This window comes from Phyllostomus discolor, chromosome 1, assembly GCF_004126475.2.
Source record: "Phyllostomus discolor isolate MPI-MPIP mPhyDis1 chromosome 1, mPhyDis1.pri.v3, whole genome shotgun sequence".
Taxonomy (NCBI): Eukaryota; Metazoa; Chordata; class Mammalia; order Chiroptera; family Phyllostomidae; genus Phyllostomus; species Phyllostomus discolor.
The window spans coordinates 60,542,630-60,562,350 of NC_040903.2; the positions used below are offsets into that span (position 1 = coordinate 60,542,630).

General features: G+C 37.0%; 1 protein-coding gene across 1 annotated transcript in view; it reads left to right on the top strand.

Moving 5' to 3' along the window:
• Nucleotides 1-308: 308 nt before the first annotated feature.
• Nucleotides 309-19,721, top strand: part of DNAJC1 (DnaJ heat shock protein family (Hsp40) member C1) — a 221,264-nt gene continuing 201,851 nt past the window's right edge. The window contains exon 1 of the mRNA XM_028505599.2: nucleotides 309-850. Within this exon, the coding sequence (XP_028361400.1) occupies nucleotides 647-850 (204 nt within the window). The 5' untranslated portion in view covers nucleotides 309-646. The remainder of the gene's footprint in view (nucleotides 851-19,721) is intronic.

Consider the following 19,721-nt stretch of genomic DNA (forward strand, 5'->3'; position numbering starts at 1 on the left):
ATAGCTTTCCTGATGGAATAATGTAATGTTTGGAAGAGAGGACATAATCAATAAGTCAGTTTTCATATATGCTTTTAGTTTTCAGTATCTGGGGGAGGATAAGAAGGTAGCTGTTCCAGAGGAAATCATACTTGGAATATTCCTGGTACATGTGCGATGTGCGCGTCTCAATCTGTGAAAACACACGTCGGCTCCACAGTGAGCTCCAGCCGCTGAAAGGCTTTCTTCAGAGGCCTAGATCTGGGTCACCCGGCTTCCCTACTTCCGGCCCCGCCCCCTCTCCCGTGGTTGCTAGGAGACGTGATGTCACAGGAAGCGAGGCGTGGAATAGGCTAAAGCGTGAGGAAGCCTCTCCCCCTCAGCAACCTCAGAGCCTGGTGCTGGCTCACCAGCTGTTTGTAGGCCCGGGGGTTAGGGTCTGCGCTGGGGAGAGCCCGCCACAACCCCGTCCGCCACCTGCCGCTGTGTCCGCGGGCTCCAGCCGACCCTTCCCTGTCGCTGGGGCGGGCCGCCGGGCGGGCGACTCCGCTACAGCTGCCCGTGCTCTTGACTGGCGGGCACAGTTCCCAGCGCCCGCGCTGCCCGCCACGTCCCCGTTCTCGGCAGACAGGACAGCGTGGCGGGTGACCTTTCTGCGCTCAGAGCCATGACGGCTCCCTGCTCCGGGCTGGCCCTGCTTCCTAGGCGCAGCGGGCTCCGGCTCTTGCGGTTCTCGCCGCCGCTACTGTTGCTACTGCTGCTGCTGGCGGCGGTAGGGCCGGCGCACTGCTGGGAGAGCGGAGACCTCGAGTTGTTCGACTTGGTGGAGGAGGTGCAGCTCAACTTCTACCAGTTCCTCGGGGTCCAGCAGGTAAGCGGGGCCGCCCGCCCGCCGGAGGGCTGCGCCTGCGGGGCAGAAAAACGTGCGGGTTGGGCGGAAAGGAGGGGCTGGGGCGGGCTCTGATCTGGTTTCCTCCCAGGGAGCCGGCACTGCGGTCAGGACTTGGTGGTTCTGGGCTCTGGCTGCCCTCCTCAGCCCGGTCCACCAGGGTCTCCTCGTTAAGCCAGGCTCAGAAGGAATTGTTCGCCTCCCCCGGTCCTCGCTGCCCTGCTCCCCTTCTCAAGTTGCGGTCGAAGTTTCAGGCTGGACGGTGCCACCAGCAGCTGGGGTGGTGATACCCCGCCTTTCCTCTGATGTCTGAGAGAGATCATTCCACCCAGCTATACTGGAGGAACGGTGTGAGGGAAAGAGTAGTCGTGCCCGACTGTAAAATTTCCCTTTCCTAGTTACACTTATCCTTATGCTTGTTTTTAGCTGCCTCCTTTCCTTTGCCTTTCCGGAAAGGTAGGAATGCGTTTTGGTTGGCGTCGGTGTTGCAGAAGTTTTTCTTGCGTTGTGCTTTGGAATCTGCTTAGCCTGTTGGATAGGGGTTGGTATCTCAGTTTAGAAATCTGTAGGAACTTAAAGCCTCTACCGTGTCGGTCCTGGAACTCATACAAGGAACCATGAAGTTTTCTGGGCAGTAGAGGCACTTGAGCTGCTGCAGGAAGATGCTCATCCAGTAACGCAGGATCATTGTCATTTTCTTTTCCTTTTGTTTCCTTTTTTTTTTTTTTAGCTTGGGACTGTAACCTGTTAAGTCCGTTTGTTGCTCTGTACTTCTGCCTGTGAGTAGTCACTGAGGGGAGATAACTAGTCGCTATCTGAATCTATTGCTAAGAAGATGGCATATGGGGTGAGAGACTTAGGATGTCACACTGATTGAGCCCTTCATAAAATGTTTTGAATAATTATGGGGTAAAAAATAAGGTTTACCAACAATTGTCATTCTAGGCACACTTCACAGAACTAGAAATGAAATGTGTATTGCTCCCCTGTGGATGTGAACTATTGAGCTTAACCCTAAATGGAAATTTACTTTTCAGTTAAGTATAATTAAACATAAAATTTCTGTTGCACTATGATTTTAACATTCTATTTTTTTGTAAGAGTTATTAGAGTATAAGAATTCACACTTCAAGTTTTTAGGTGCAAACTATTCATTATCTACACCTGAGCCATTTTCTGCTCATAGAGACAAGTATATCTTATCTCATTACAAAGTAGATGATTATGCAACTTGTGTAAAAATTAGTGAAAGTAACTCTAAAGCAGGGGTGTCAAGCTCATTTTCACCTGGTGCCACATCAGCCTTGCTGTTACCTTCGAAGCGCTGAAATAATTTTAGCACTGTATAAATGTTACTACTCCTTAACTGTTAAGGAGTTAAAATTACATTCAGCCCTTAGAAGGCAACCTTGAGACTGATGTAGCCCTGGTGAAAATGAGTTTGACAACCCTGCTCTAAAGGCTTTAAGGAATGCCTTTATTATTGATAATATTTGTTAGAATTTATCATAACTGATTAAATTCTATAGCTAGAGAGTCTTATACATAACTATCCAAACATCCTGAAGATGCTTGGAAAGCATCCTTTCAGATGCATCCTGAAAATTTTCCAGTTATTCATGGAAAATTAAGCCCCTTTAAGAGAACACAGAAATTTAGTAGCATTAGTTTAAATTTTAGATTATGTAATTTAGCTTGTATGTGAACTCTCAGATTTTTCATTTATAATTTCATGCAATTTAATTTACAGAGTTAATTAGGCAGTATAAACAACCAAAGCACTTAACTATATGGGCAAAGATGGGAAAATAAAGAAGCATAGATAATCGAGAAAATTCTATGTCAAGGCAGAATTTGAAAAGGATGCAAAAATTGTTTTAATCTGTGTTTCTGTACCAGCCACATCAGAAGAAATTTTATTCTACCTAAGCAAAGAAACTGATTGGAACAGGTTCTTTATATGACACTAAATCTTTACTTTTTTGGAAGACTTTCAGAGAACCAGAAATTTGGTAGAGACAAATGCAGCCTGTCTGAAGTCCTTAATGTGTAGTTTTCAGGCCAGAGCCAACCGATCTTTTGGTGACTAGCCAGACACGAGGGACCAGGACAAAGTAGGTAGTTTACTCAGAGTGGTGACCTGACCCTATATACCCAACAGTTTTGTTGTTCATTCACTAGATATTTATTTGATACTTACTAAATTTGCAGCACGGGGAGTTGACTGGTTTATAAAATAAAACCTGTAGCCTCATGAAACTTACAATTTAGTAGGGGGAAACAGATAGTAAATAACTAAACAAGTAAATGTGTCAGGTGGTCAGAGAAGGCCTCTGAAGGACGTAAGGGAGTGACCCAAGTGGGAAAGCAGAGGAAGAGCTTTGGATGTTGAGTGCAAAGGCCTTGAGGCAAGAGTTTGCATGCATTTGAGGAGTAGCAAGGCAGCCAGTCTGTCTGGAGCAGAGCAAACAAAGAGGACAGTAATAGATGAGATCAGAGTCATGGAGTTAGGGGAAGATATTGTAGGGCTTCATAAGACATTATAAGGACTTTGGCTGTAAATAAGTTGGGGATCTCATGGGGGGTGCTGAATGTAAGAGGTATATGATTTGACTTAAATTCCAAAATAACAGTTGTGTTAAGGATTGTCTTGTGTTAAGGATCATCTGTATGTATGTCGTTGGCTACTTAGAGGGATAATTGTGGTGTAGAATGTAGATTGTGCCTGGGTGGTCAAATAAAGTAGTCAGATTCTGAGTTTAACTGGAACATGCAGCTGGCAGGATTTTACTCATTTCTGAATGTGGGATGTGAGAAAAAAAAAGAGGTTGAGGATAATTCTAAAGCATTGGGCATCAGTAACTGAATAAATACTCGTGTAATTACAGTTGCCACTTATTAAGGTAGAGAAGCCTGGGATAGAAGCAGGTTTGGTTAGGGGGGAAATCAGGAATTTGGTTTGAGGTCATGCTGAATTTGTGTTGTCTGTCCAACATTTAGGTCATTATTTAAGCCTGCAGTTACAAGGAGAAAGGTTAGGTCTATAGATACAAATTTGGAGTCCCTGGCACTTAGATGGCAATTTGAAGCCACAAAACTGGGTATGTTCACCAGGGGAGTGACTATAAAAGAGAAAAGAGAGGTCTGGGAGCTAAGCCTTGGAGATAAAGAAGAACCAAAAACGAAAATGGAAAAGGTTAACAGCCAGTGAAATAGGAGGCAAACCAAGAAAAGATGCTCTCTTTCAAGTCAAGAAGTATTTCAAAGAAGAGAAAGTGATCAGCTGGGTTAAATGCTGATGATAATTCAAATAAGAGAGTTCTGAGAATGAGCTGTAAAATTTACCAGTTGTGGTGGTCATTGGCAAAACCTGTGTCATTGGAATGGCGAGGTCAATGTGTGATTAGAGTGGGTTCAGGAGAGAAGGAAGGGGAGGGAGACAATTAATATAAATTTTTTTTGAAATAGTCATGCCCCAAAACTAGAAGCCAGGGGTGATAGTGACTGAATGTGACATCCATTTTATCATCTTTCCTGCAGGTTTAAGATAGTTTACTTAGTTACTCCCTAAACTCTGTAATTGGAAAAATTGTTTACTTTAGGAACTTGGACCAGGCCATTTCTGACTCACAATGTTGGGCAAGCTAGTTGCCCTGTTTTTTGGACAAATGGTATCTTCTTTATCTATGCACTTCATAGTTAGGCAACATAGTAGACACTTAAATTTTTATTGAGTGATAAAATATAAACATAATAACTAATACTAAAAGTAATTCCCCAGAGGAGTAGTTTAACAGTGTAATAGTTTTTACCCATTAGGTAATATTTTTACATGGCCTTTCATAGCCCTCATACAGTGAAGGAATCCCTTTCCATGTGTTCCTAGATTTCAGATTAGTTATAGGTCATTTCAATTTGGATATTGTATCTTTTCAGAGGAGATAGGGTCAAAGATTAGAGAAGTGTAGGGAAAAAGATGTGAGTTACAAAATATCTTTCATAAGTAACTCATATTCCAAGTCCCCACACAATAGTTGTACTTCCTCTAACAGCTATTTCTTGGACACCTGTACTTCTTGTGGGGTCAGTGGCAATTCTGTTTGTTTTTTTTTCCATTGTCTGTTGGGGCCATGACTGTCTTTATACTTTGTATACAAAGTATACTTTGTATACTTTGTCTTTATTCTGCCCAACAATAAATATGTCAGATTCATTTTTTAAAATCTGTGAATTAAAATTGTGACAAGCTAAGTTATTTTAAATTTTGCAGTATTTACTTTCTGATGAAGGCAGAGTAGCCTTTCTAGTGCCAGTCAGCTGTTGTAGATCCCTATTCATAGAGCTAGGAAATGTACTCCTTTCTCTTATTAATGTTTCTATAACTGCATCTTTACACTTAAATGAATGCTGAAATTTCATTAAAAAAGAAAGCTTGTTGTCATGTGCTTATACAATATTGGATTTTAATTTTTCATTGGAATTAATAAAGCTTAATAAGAGCTTAAAGCTTTTCCAATCCATATTTCAGAAGTACAGAATGTATGAATGTACAGATGAGCAGCCTGTATAGAGGAGGAACAATCACTATTGTTATGGGATCACAGTTATCCCATATCCAGATGGGGAGGACTTTTCCTGAAGAAACAGTGCTATCTCTTGACACATGTCATATCTCCAAGGAGGTGTGAGTTACTTGTTGGAAGGTGATTGCCTTTGGTCTCTTTTGTCTGAATGGGGAGAGCTAGTCAGTGAAAAAGCGAGAAACCATGGTAGTTAGTCTCATTCTGTGCCCCAAATCAGTAAGGCAGTAATCCTGGACAGACTTTTGAATGTGCTATCTCAAAGCATGGACTGGAAAGGGGAGGTCAGACATTGCCAGCAAGCCCATTTGGCCCCTATGCCTAATCTAAATTCAGTGGTAGCTTTTCAGCAGTAAAGGTGATATTTGATTTCTGTCTGCTTGACTTCCATCTTAGTTTTGTTTTGGATGGGAAAAACCATGAAGTCATTAATAGGGCCTTCACAAAGCCAGTCATAGTCTTTTTTAAAAATAAAAATGAAGATGTCTTTCATAATTTATTGATGAACCTGTACTGTGAATATCAGTTACCTACAATGATTTGTATGGTGGATCCCCCTGAACTTGTGATAATTAGTTGAATATAGTCCAGTCCTCAGTGAGTGTATTCCCTTGTAAACCCATGTTGTGTAAGAACAGCTTCCCCATTTTCATTGTGGAGTCTGAACTTATTTGTTAATTTGGAGCAAGGGAGATATACAAAATCTGGAATAGTAGATACTGTTTCAGTCATTTATATTGCCAATGTAGGCATATCATGCATAGAGTTAGAGCTGAGTAAATACTTGCTTAATTGTACATATCTTTGTATCAGATTGGATAATCATAAAATTTGTTTACCTTTCTTATGTACATAATGTTTAGTGGATGTTGCCTGGGCATATTTTATGGATAAAAGCAAGTTTATTGTGAAAATTTTGCCACATAATCTAGAGATGATAGAACAGAAATCTTTTAGTTATAAGGTTTTTTTTCTTTATGTTACTCTGAGTTTTATTTTTTACACTAATTATGAGAACACTCCTAGAATATTTTGTCTTTTATTACTTTAAATACATCCTAAATTGAAATGGGGAATTTGGGTTTGCCTCTGTTATTATTCTTTTTATATAGGTCACCATTTTACCCAGTGATTGGTATAATGTAAATTTAAAATTCATATGTTTTACTCAGTGTTCAGAATAAAACAAAAGGTTGGATGGAGGTGAGGGTAGATATTTGACTTGATGATTGCCAAGAAGAGAACATATAGCAGTTATAAGTGATACCAATGCAAATAATTTGTTGAAATGGTTAGTATCTGTATTAAGCCTGTTCTCAGCTTTGTTTTCTTTTCTATTATTATTATTGTTTAAGCTATTATACTTGTTCCTACTTTTCTCCCCTTTCCCTCCCTCTCCCAGTCCCACCTCTCCCTACCCCAAGCCTATTCCAACATTGTTGGCCATGTCCATGGGTTGTGCATAAATGTTCTTCGGTTAATCCCTTCACCATCTTTTATCCTCTCCCTCCTCCCCACTGCTCCCCTGCTCCCCCACCTTTCGGGCAGCTGCCAGTTGTTCTCTGTATCTGTGCTTCTGTTACTATCTTGTTCATTAATTTGTGTTCATCAGATTCCACATATAAATGGGATCATGTGGTATTTTTCTTTCACTGACTAAATTCATTTAGCATAATTTTCTCCAGGTCCAACCATGCTGTTGCAAAATATAAGAGCATCTGCTTGCTTATTTATTTATTTATTTATTTAATTGCTGTGTAGTATTCCATAATGTAAATGTACCACAGCTTTTTAATCCACTCATCACTAATGGGAACTTAGGCTATTTCCAAATCTTGGCCATTGTAAATAGGGCTGCTTTAAACATAGGAGTGCTTCTATTCTGTTGTATTGGTGTTTCAGGATCCTTACGGTATATTCCTGGAAGTGGAATCACTGGGTCAAAAGGGAGATCCACCTTTGATTTTTTAAGGCTACACCTTACTGTTTTTCACAGTGGCTGCACCAATCTGCATTTCCACCAGCAGTGTACTGGGGTTCCCTTTTCTCCGCATCCTTGCCAACACTTGCTGTGTTGATTTATTGATGGTAGCAATTCTGACAGGTCTAAGGTGATATTTCATTGAGGTTTTAATTTGCATTTCTCTGATGATTAATAATGTTGAGCATTTTTTCATGTGTCCACGGGTCCTTCTGTATGTTCTCACTGGCAAAATGTCTATTTAGGTCTTTTGCCCATTTCTTAATTAGGTTATTTGTCTACTTGGCATTGAGTTATATTAGCTCTTTGTATATTTTGGAGATTAAGCCCTTGTCAGATGTATCATTGGCGAAAATGTTCTCCCAAAAAGTGAGTTCCCTATTCATCTTGCTGATGGTTTCTTTATTGGCTTTACGTTTTCTGTCAGTGAACTAACTACTTATTCCACAAACTGCTGCTATACGGTCCTGGGAATGCATTTCTAAGTTAGGCGTTATTGGGTCTATTTGGACAGTGATGACATCAGTTAATTTCATCCAGGTTAAAAGCATTTCCAAAACCATTCTTACACAAGATGTGCAGAGATGAAAGGAATTGCAGTGAAAAGGAGACTTCTGATTGGATGAAGCAGGACCATAGACCATTTTGTAGTGAAGCTATAGTCTTATATTTTCAAAAGTCTTTATTTTCATCAAAACACTTAATTTCGAAAGATCAGTCCTGTACTAATGAATGTAAAAATATGATTACTGTGTTTTAAGTAACATCTTAGTATTCCATTTTAAGGACTAAATATTTGGATTTTTATATTTGTTGAAATTTATGTATAAGAATGTCATTAGGATTTCATTAGAAATTTAGTTAAGAATTTGTCTCATTCCCATCCTCCTTAATACTAAATTAAGATTAGGATTAATTCACTTATTCAGTAAGTGTTTCTGATTACTATCATCCTGCAACTGAAGTCTCACAGGTGACCCTACGTGCTCTCTGATTCCCTCATGTTAGAATGTGTGTATAAAACAACATGCTTCATTATTAGACGGCTGCCTGTTGTAGTGCTGGTGCATAGTAAGCATAAAGCTCTGTGCACAAGCACAGTTAGCTAATAGACTTTGACTTATATATTAAAGGTAAGAGTTTAAAATCATGAATTCAGTACAGGGCATATCATAGTATAAACAGCAGTATTAAAATGGGAAATAAACAGGGTTAGAATGCCACTGAGAACAAACACTAGAATTCTAAAAAGGAATAAATTCCTTAGTTATACAGGGTTGGGTAAAAGTAGGTTTACAGTTGTAATACAAATAAAACAATAAATAATAATACAAGAATAAACACTGTGTTTCATGTACTCACAAATGTATATAAACCTTTTGCCTACCCCTATAATACAACTGGCTACGGAAGGTTCAAGAATTCTAAAAAGCTACATGAGACCCTACTGTGGGATGTATAATGAGCAGTAATCAAATAAATTAACACCAGAAAAAGCCTTTTTATCATTTTCTGGAATAGTCTGAACAGACAGTAGAAAAATCCCACTGTCCACATACATGCCCTCTAAGAAAGGCAAAGCCATCTTATTTCTAGCCAGTACTTAAAACTTTTGCACCATTAAAACAGATTAGGTTAAGGAAGCTAACCCATGACTGGTTGAATTGATATATAACCAAGAAGCCTCTGACTTTCTGGATTTTTTAAAAGTTGCACATCTAATTAGCAATTATTTTCAGTTACTGCTCTTAGTCACAGATGAAAGAGTAGTGTATAGGTTCTTTTTTAACTTTTAAGTAGTGTGTTTGTGTTAATAGTTGGTGATTCAAATTGATTTAAGAAAGTTAACGTGTGTATAATGTAGGATGATTGGAAATGGTGACTTTACTTACAGTTAAGTATATCGTATCTTATAGTATTTTTGTGTGGATCTATTGCCTGTAGTAGGAAGTAGACTTCCTGTGTTTGAAATGTTTTAGTTGAGACATTTTATAAAGTTCAAATAATTGCCATGCTGTGCTGTTCCATACTAGATATACAGAATTAATGTGTGACTTTTTGTGTTACACCTTTGGAAGTATAATGAGGCTTAATTTAGAGTAAATGAGATTGATCTTGAAATTAGTTGTTGTGGAAAGCTTCACAGGTTTTCAACAATGCTGCCATCTCTCAAAGTGTTGAAACTTTTTATTTTAAATTGCCTTCAAAGCATATTTGGCAGATTATTCTCATTAATAATAAGTCTTTAAGATGGATTTGGTATTGTCTATTACTGATAGTCATTTAAAAACTAAATTTGGTCACCAAACTGGGTTAGCAAGCTTGGGTAAATACAATTTGGATTAATAAAGGGATCTGAATTTAAATTTCACATAAGACTCATAAACTGGTTTCAAGAGTATTCTCAGAGAAGAGTTCCAGAAAAGTTTGGAGGGATATCAACATGAAGTAAATCTATAGTTTTACAAAGTAACCGAATGTATTTCAGTTACTTAATGGCTTTTGGAGTACTTAAGACTTTTCTTGTAGCAACTTTACCCACAAGAAAAAATATACAAATAAAAATTATCTTAATTTTAGATAGGTGGGGGGAAATGATTCTAATTATCTGCTTACCTTTAATATTAAAAACAGGTATCTCAAAAGTATTCATTTTACAATATTTCCATAATAAAGGTAGTTAGAACAGAGTGGCAGAGGAACCAGAATAAATGTTAGGGGTAGAAGCAGTAGCTGAATATACCACTGAGGGAGAAAATGGGCAATACACATGGAGAGAGAAATATACACAGAAAAAACATAAATACAAATATAAATGGTAATGGAGTAATATCTCCATCTTGTGGCATGCTTTGGATATTATTAAAAATATCAAGGGGTTGTATTTTCACAACTGTAGGCATAAGTAAGAATAAAATATTAGGTGAAAATAAAATATGGATCAGAGTTTTTTTGCAGTGTATTGGAAGGATCTTATAGACCAAGCTTCTTATCTGGTGTGCTATAAGCAACTGTGTTGATACAGTGATGCCCTCCCTTGAGTGGTCTTAGCAGTTTACTCCTCTGTGTCTTATAATTTTCTATGAAATGCCGTGCTGTGAAAAAGTTGGAATAGCCCTGGGAAGGCATGCAGCTCTGATTTTTTTTTTTGAGGGGCACAATTTATAACTCTGTGTGTGTGTGTGTGTGTGTGTGTGTGTACACTAGTTATAAAATTAGTCTTATCAAAATTTCTACTATATTAAAGATCCCTACTAGCTCAAAGAAGCAAAAGAATCTGGATATAAAAGGAATGAAGAAGTCTTTGAGGAATTAGCATCCTTAAGTTACTTGGTTACATACTCTGGATGGTGGAATGACCATTACACATTACTGTAGTTTGCAATAATATAAAGGAATACTTCAATGACATATAATAATCTGTGTAAAGAGGATACAAATGACTTTGGAATATATAAATATATAAATTCTTAGTAGCCTAAAGTATTATTTTGTGACACTAAGAGATAAGGGAATATGTAACTTCTCAGTCATGACTGACATATATTTCAGATCTTCCTAGAGCAGCACTGTGCAATAGATATGTAATACAAGCCACATACATAATTCTAAATTTTCCAAAAGCCACATTTAAAAATGTAAAAAGAAACAGATGAAGTTAACTTTACTATTTTATTTACTATATCAAAATGTTATTTCAACATGTCACATTTTAAAAATATTATTGAAACATTTTATATTGTACAATAGCTTTTTGGTTTGCAGGCCAGCACTCAATCCACTGAGCCACAGCAGCCAGGGGTTGTACAATAGCTTTTTTACTAAGCTTTCAAAATTTAATATGTGGTTTACATTTATACTTATAGTATACTTTGTTTTAGATACCAAGTTTTGATTGAAAATACTTCATGTGTGTTGAGATTTTATAGAATGTGCAGCTAATAAGTAGGTTAATGTACCCAAATTCTTCCAAACTGAAGAATCAAACTCCATACTTTGCAGTAACTGAATCAAGTATTATTTTTAAATTTGAGTGTAAATGTACCAAATGACTTGCACAGCACATTTAGAGTGCTCAAATGTGGCTATTGGCCACCACACTGGATAGCATGGTGTTAGAGAATTAACATTTCTGTGTTGTGTAGATATTTTTAAATATTTTAAATCAAATCACTGATTAGTCTTTTTTGTCAGTTTGCAGTTTTCTTCTTCTTCTTTTTTTTTGTATTTTAACCCAGTGTGGTTTTTGTTGTTTTCTTTTTAGATTGTTCTGATTGTTCTAGATATCATCTTTCTAGTTTTAGTTATCTATACATTTTGTCCTTTTTTTTTTTTTTTTGGCCTATAAAGTGTTGATATAGACCATACTGCTCTGCTAAGAACAGTAGCACGTTCTGAACATTTGTGTGTACAGGCATGTCTGCTAAGGGTGTTTCAGACAATAAGTTTAATTCAAATTGGTCATTCACTTTTGCTGATTTGCCTGTTGTATTTTATAATTCTTACGTTGTTAACTTAATATATTAGGTTTTTAGAGATACTTTGTCCAAGAAATCAGTGTTCCTACTTTGTAATTTTAACTTTGAGGTTGTACATTCTCCCTATTTAGTTTGAAATTCATCCATCAAATATATTGCTAGCTATGAAATATTCACTATATTCTCTACTGCCATCTATTTTGATTATTATAATATCTTTAAGTTATTTTAAAAAGAGATTCCCAGGTTCACTTCTATTTGTATGCCATTCTTTTAACTTTTTATATTATCGGTCAGGGATTTCAGTCATCCTGTTAAACCACCTCTGCCACCTTCACACAGCCCCTGATAAGCACCTACTGCTTTCCTTTGGACTGAGTAGTTGCCAGACTTTTTGCCTTTAACTTTTGTAGTTTTATAAGCAACTGAGGCAAAAAAAAAAATAGATCTTAATAGTGATAGTTCTTATCCTAGCTACTGTTGTTTTAAGTAGTCCTCATATAAGAAAGAAATTTCACTGGGGTCAGAGATGTTAACAATTCAGTGCTAAGGGAAAAAACAACAGAAACAAAAGTTAAAGAACTGAAAATAGAGTCCTAAAGTTGGGATAGACCAGACCAATATGTAACCTGTTTCCTTTTAAGAGGAATCTCTTCTGTGTCCTTCCAGCAGATGGTCATCCAGCCTTGTTTATTTATGTCTAATGGGATTAGGAACTAACTTGTTAAGTTTTTGGATAGTAGTACTCAGTCGAAATTTTATTCTTATGTAAGATCAAAATCATAATTCTTACACCTACTTTCAACTTCATTTGCAGTCTTATTTTGAAATACCCCTGGATATATATTCACTTTAAATTATTTTTCTGAAATGTCTTAAAATACATGCACAAGGGAAATAATTACTTGTTGATTCTCAGCATAACAGTGGGGTTATTTAAGAATAACCACAGTTCCTTGTTTAACCATCACAGCTCAATAAAGCTGTTTAAAAAAATACAAGCAACTGTTGTCCCCTCATCTAGAGCAATGCCCGTCATACAGCAGGCCTTTGATACTTGTTGAAAAAATGACAATATATCTGTTGCATGATCATTTTCCCCACTTTGAATTTTATAAACAAGAAATTGATATAAAAAAATACAGGCAAGCTAAGGGGCCTACATGGTTTCATGGTCTTTACATGAAAAAAGACCCGAGAGAAGACCCAAGAGAAGACCCAAGCCACCATAGTTCTGGTTGTCTTGGAACTACACTAAGCATGTTTCTAGGTTACTACAAATGATGCCCTGGGCTCATCAAAGTCAATATAAGGAAATTTCTGGAAGTTGAAAGCTTAAGATGACTTGGGGTATGCCAGCTTTCATAATGTGGAACACAGGATTAATTTGATTAAAAATATACCCAGAAGTTGTTATCAACTCTTAAAGCAGCACCCCTGCGGACAATTTTGCAGTTTGTATGTTTGCTTTAAACCTATCATTGTGATGTAAAATGTTTTAGACTTTGAGAAATTGTACATAGGTGGGTAAAACTGTGAAGAGAATCATTTTTCTTTCATAATTAAGCCATCATATTTCTTTACTTAGAATTGTAAAACTACAATTCTAGTTTACCTTTGGTGGGAGTTTCTCTTTTTTATTCACCCCTCCCTAGGGGCTTTATAGTGATTTTACTCCTTTCCCTGAGATATCAGGACAAGAACTATGTCTTCTACAGGCAGCTTAGGGCTCCCTCCTGAGGTTATATTGAGGCCACTGCAGATCCAGATACTAAGCCTTAGATCAGTGGTCCCCAGCCTTTTTGGCACCAGGAACCTGTTTCGTGGAAGACAGTTTTTTCATGGTTGGGGGTAGGGAATGGTTCAGGATGATTCAAGAACATTAAATTTATTGTGCATGTTATTATTATTACACTGTAATATATAATAAAATAATTATACAAATCACCATAATGCAGAATCAGTGGGAGCCCTGAGGTAGTTTTCCTGCAGCTGGACGGTCCCATCTGGGGGTGACAGGAGACAGTGACACCCAAAGTGTGTTGCTTATGTCCAGTCTATTCCGTAATCTTGTTTTGGTTGTTGTCACAGCAGAGAACCCTACATCACAAAGATAGGATGTTGGACATGGAGGCAGGCTTTTGAGTGCTTTTGTGACAATCTCAGGATATTCTCTGCCTTGACTTTAATCCAGAACATATGGAGGTCTGAAGTTGCCTCAGACATGATTCTAAGGCCACCGTCATTTGTGATCACAGGCAGTTGATCCTCTTCATGCACAGACAAAGTCAATTTGCCTGGCTTATTCACGAATGGAACTGGGATCCATTCTTTCCCAGTTCAGGGGTCTTGTATGGTTGGGAAGTAATGCTCAAACTCTATTGAAGCTGAGACAGGTGGTCATGCACCAACTGGGAGAAAGCAGGCCCTGGCTCAGTGTCTTTCAAAATCAATGTTAATATTTGAAACATGTCAGAAATCCCAGTGTTCACTCATCACCCTCATAGTTCCAGTTCGGCTTTGAATGCAGCCACTTTTATCTTCTGACTTGAACACAGTTGTTCTCCCCTGAAGTGACAGATTGAGCTCATTAAGCAGGTTGATTATGTTACACAAGTAAACAAGTTTTGCGGCCCATTCTGTGTCACTGCAATGTGCTACCAGTGGTAACAGTTTTCCTGAAAGAAATCTGTGGAGTGGCTCTCATAACTCAGAAACTCTGGCCAGTGATGCACCTTTAGAAAGCTGTCTCACTTCTGTGTGTAAGAGAAGACATGTGTGCCCTGTGCCCATCTCTTCACAGAGCTGTGCAAACAGATTTGAGTTAAATGCATGTACTTTAGTGTGGTTGATAATTTTAATCACATCCTGCAAAACATTGTTAAGTTCAGGTGATATTTTTTGGCTAGCCAGCATTTCTCTATGGGTGACACAGTGCGTAGACTTACATTCAGAAGCAACCTCTTTGACTCGAGTAGTGAAACCAGAAAGCCGTCCAGTCATGGCAGCCGCTCCATCCATGCACACACCAACACAAGATGACCAGTTCAGTTTTCCTGATATGTAATCATTCAAAGACTTGAATACTTCAGCAGCTGCGGTGTTGGTTGACAACAAAAATGCACATAGCATATCCTTGTGTACATTCTCCTGAAAAATGTATCATGAGAACAAGCATTGTTGCCGTGTTGTCAACATCCGTAGACTTGTCAATCTGGATTGTTGAAGTACCTGGATTAATGAGTACCGGTGATTTATTAATCCTCTCTAACAATTGTGCCTCAATATCCTCTGCAATTTCATCAATTCATCTAGTTAGGGTACTAGCTGAAAGGAACACATGCCACCTTTAAATTGTAACCTCTCCTAAAAGTTCATGACATGTCCTTGGCAGCAGGCAGGATGAACTCTTCACCAATAATAAAGGGCTTCTTAGCTTTAGCAATGCAGTTAGCCACTAAGAATGATCCTCTCAGTGCAGACACATTTGATGAAGTGGTGGCCTTCAATAACTGCTTCTGTTCTTTGTGTTCATTGTTTTTTCTTTTGAAAAGCTCCAAAGGCTTGTCTTTTAATGCAGGGTGCCTGGTCACCATGTGGTAAAGCAGTTTTGAAGGTTTCATGGCTTTGTTGGCTAGCTGGTCATCACATATTATACAAAGTGGGCTTGGGAAATGTGAATCACCTGGTGCAATGAACCTGTAATTTCAGTAGGCCTCTTGGTATTTTCTTTTAAATGAATCTTTTTGTTGGCAGTCTTAGAGTCGTCTGCTGTCTCATTATTGGGTCTTTCCCCCTTTTCAAAGAAGTTCCCCAGCTACCTGTGTTTTTAACTCATTTTGGCTGGGGGTTAGCACGTGGGCTTACCAGAACTGTGTCTGAGATAACTATGCAATGCAGGAAAGAGGCACGGACAGAAGTGGTAAATAAAATAACAGGTGGACCACACTTGGACTAAGATAAGTGTCAGATTCTGACTTAAAGCCTTCCACTAGATGCAGCTTAATTGTCACTTGCCACTCACTGATAGGGTTTTGATATGAGTCTGCAAGCAATTGATTTATTATCATCTCTGTGCAGTTGAACCTCTCTGCCAATGATAAACTGTGTTTGCAGCTGCTCCCCAGCACTAGCATCACTGCCTCAGCTCTACCTCAGATCATCAGGCATTAGATTCTCATAAGGAGTACACAACCTAGACCCCTCACATGCGCAGTTGGCAGTAGGGCTCACACTCCTATGAGAATCTAAGGCTGCTGCTCATCTGACAGGAGACAAGTAATGCAAGTGATAGGGAACAGTACAAATACAGGTGAAGCTTTGCTCAGTCACCCTTTGCTCACTTCCTGCTGTGTGGCCACTTGGGAGTTTGGGATCCCTGCTATCCATCCTTTGGCCTGGTCTCAGCTGTGGGGCTGAAACCATGGCCTCTTAACATCTCAGATCCATAGTATTTGTATAAGTTGTAGCCTCAGGCAATGGCCTTCTCACTTTTTACATTTTTGCCCCCCCACAGGTGGAAGAGTCCCACTGTAGTCCTTGATTATAAGCATAGAGCCTGGCTCTGAGGCCAGGCCTTTTGTAGACTACTTTTATTCTTCATTACTGTGTCAAACTTCATTTTTTTTTTCTTTTGCCTACTTGTAGGTGTGGAACTCAACAGACTTATAACTTAAGCTTTATTTGTGGCTTCAGGTTTACGTTTGTTTTTGTCTACAGAAATACTTAACTAGTTTTTGATCATGGCTATATGTTTAGAATTCTCTCTTTTTAAATTTTATTATTGGTACATATATGGAGTGAGGGTTTTGGAGAAAGTCCCTCAAGTATTTGCAGTGCTACTTTGACTCTAGAATATTTTTTAGAGCTGCATTTTTTTGTAGTACTAATTATTTTTAATGCCTGTTTTCCTGTTATCTAAGAACCCTTTGCCACTTATTACCCAGAAGTATAGTCAGGCCTATTATTCACAGCAATATAAGAGGCTTACTTAGGCATTGAAAGGGACAATAAACCATTTGGTCCATGTTATATCTGTCTATTATTCTGAAACTTATCCCAGTCTGGGTGCTAAAACAAGAAAGTAACATTTCTAAAATAATCAGATCTCACAAGGTTTTTAATATGGTAATAAGTAGATCCATGATCACAGAGTGACATATATGGCCCTGCTATTGGAGATGCCCAGAAGAGAGTCCCCAGCCTAGTTAGAAAGATATGCCAGGTGGGGAGATAGATGTGAAAACTCAGATATATGTTGGAAAAAAAACCATTGCTAGCAGAGATGAATGGTTCTAAAGTTAAATTATATACCATTTAGAAACCTCTTAGACTTTCTCTTTCCGGGTTTAAATAATATTATGTTCTGGTATATTCAGTCTTCAAAGATTCATAAAACAAAACATAGGACAGTGGGGGTTAACTGCCCTGAAAACCATTTCAATACGCTATTTGATGGAAAATTGTAGAATTTCAGTGAGTATTAGCTTCATGAAATAGAGTGAAAAAAGCTTTAAGCAGTTTATAGTCCTTTTTGGAATGTACTTGAAGTGATTTATTTTAAGGAAAGAAGTATACAATTCAGATTCACAAGATAAAGGGTCTTTTCATTTTGGATTAACAGGATTTAAAGTAAGCAGTTTACAGTCAATATGAGGAGCACACTTATTTTGTAATTCTATATACCTTTAATATTAAATTGTTAATGTAAGGGAAGCCTTTAAAGATCCTAACCTAGAAGAGAACAGTGGTATAATGATCTTTGAGAAGATATTTCACTTATAATCATTGATGCTTTTCTAACGTGGATAACTTTGTATCTGCAGCAATTCTTTGCTGTAATGTTTCTAACCTTTGTTTTGCAACAGAATAGAATATGCACAGGTGTCTAGATTATGTTATGAAGTTATGATAACATAGTGTTTTTATATTTGTTAACTTACTCTTTTTATAACATTACTAATAATAGTAAAGAATTGGAATCAAATTGTAAAGGAATATTTGAGTAAGCTATGACATATTCTTGGTATGATATGTAATCATTAACAATATTTGTGAAAAGTGCATAGCAACATGAAAAAATACTTATAATGTAGGTAAAAAGCCAAATATCAACTAGTAATCACAATGATTGTAATTTTATAGGAGCTGTATATATGCAGACAGGTAAGATAGCAACATGGGCTAATGAGAACCATTTGAATTGTATAATTTTAGTATACAATTAGTATAATTTTATTTAGGAGTGACTATTTTATTTAGAGTTCTGTTAATATTACTGATATAAACTCATGTAAATTCTCTCTGGAATAAAGAATGTTATATAATTAAACCACTACTAAATAAACTAAATTAACAACATATCTTTGTACTTATGAGATAAATTGTATGTATATTTTTAAGTTGCTTTAAACCCATAACCTATTTAGAAGTGTAAGTGGGAAATTAAATAAAACAAACAACTTTAGACTATTATTTAAAAAATACTTAACAACTTTATTTTGTTATTTAAACAATACTACCAAATAATTTCTCATAATTATTTCAAAGAATCAGAATTCATCATAATTTCAGACTGTTAATCACTTGAAAAAGTAATAGCCTGGATCAAATGAAACAGCTTTTATGGTCTATGTTGAATAAAAGTGGTTGTAAATATACTTTCATTCAGTTGTGGATATAGTTCTACATTCTGGTAAACAAACACCAGAGTATCCCAGCCAAGAAAACCAACCATAAGACCTTAGCTTGAACCTCTGACCTTTGTATTACTCCTCTGAATTCTTTTATATATATTGTGTATTTTTAATTCAATATTGTAGATACTACTGAACAACAGCAACAATAGCGGCGAATACTCTAAATCCTCACAGTTGTTATAGTGTAGAGGTATGCTGTCCAGCACTCTAGCCACTGTCCACAAATGATGTTAGACTTCTTGAAATGTGGTTAGTTAGATTAAGCATATGAATGTTACATTTTATTTCATTTTAATTAACTTAAAATTAAAGTTTTAAAGCTGAATTAGTATAAAATATTTTCCCATTAAATACAGCTTTATTGTTTGGGCATGACTACATTTCATTTAACCATCAAAAATCTAGCTTATGAATTGAGATGTGCTATAAGCATAAAATATATGCTAGATTTTGCAGATTTAATATTTAAAAATAGTGTAAAATATATTAATACTTAATATTTATTACATGTTGAAAAGATTTTGATGTATATTCATTTAAATGAAATACATTATTAAAATTAATTTTACATGTTTCTTTTTCCCTTTTTTAATGTGGCTACAAGAAAATGTAAAGTCATACATGTGGCTCCCATTATATTTTCAATGGACAGCACTGGTTTACTGCAGGAGTTGGCAAACTGTGATCTGTGACCTGTCCACAGTTTAGACTTCTGAGGTAAAGCACTGAATTCCAAAGTAGTGAAGCAGGTATTTATGTTGTCCAAGGATTGAAAAGATAATTGTTGGATTTAGGAAGAAAATGCTAAAGCTTCTATTCACTTATATTTATTTTCTTTAAAATTTTATATTTTCATATATCTTATACAGTAATAGACTATATGTAAGTTAACAAATAAATATGTAAAAATTAAATATAAGTTAAAATATTTTTACTGATAGCTCATATGATCAAAAATATTTGGAGACTGGACTTCTGGTCGAGATGGCAACATAGGTAAACACAGTACTTGCCTTCTCCCATGACCACATCAAAATTACTACTACACTACAGAACCACTGTCATTCAGAACCACCCGAAATCTGGCCAAAGGAAGTCCTACAACTAGGGTATTAG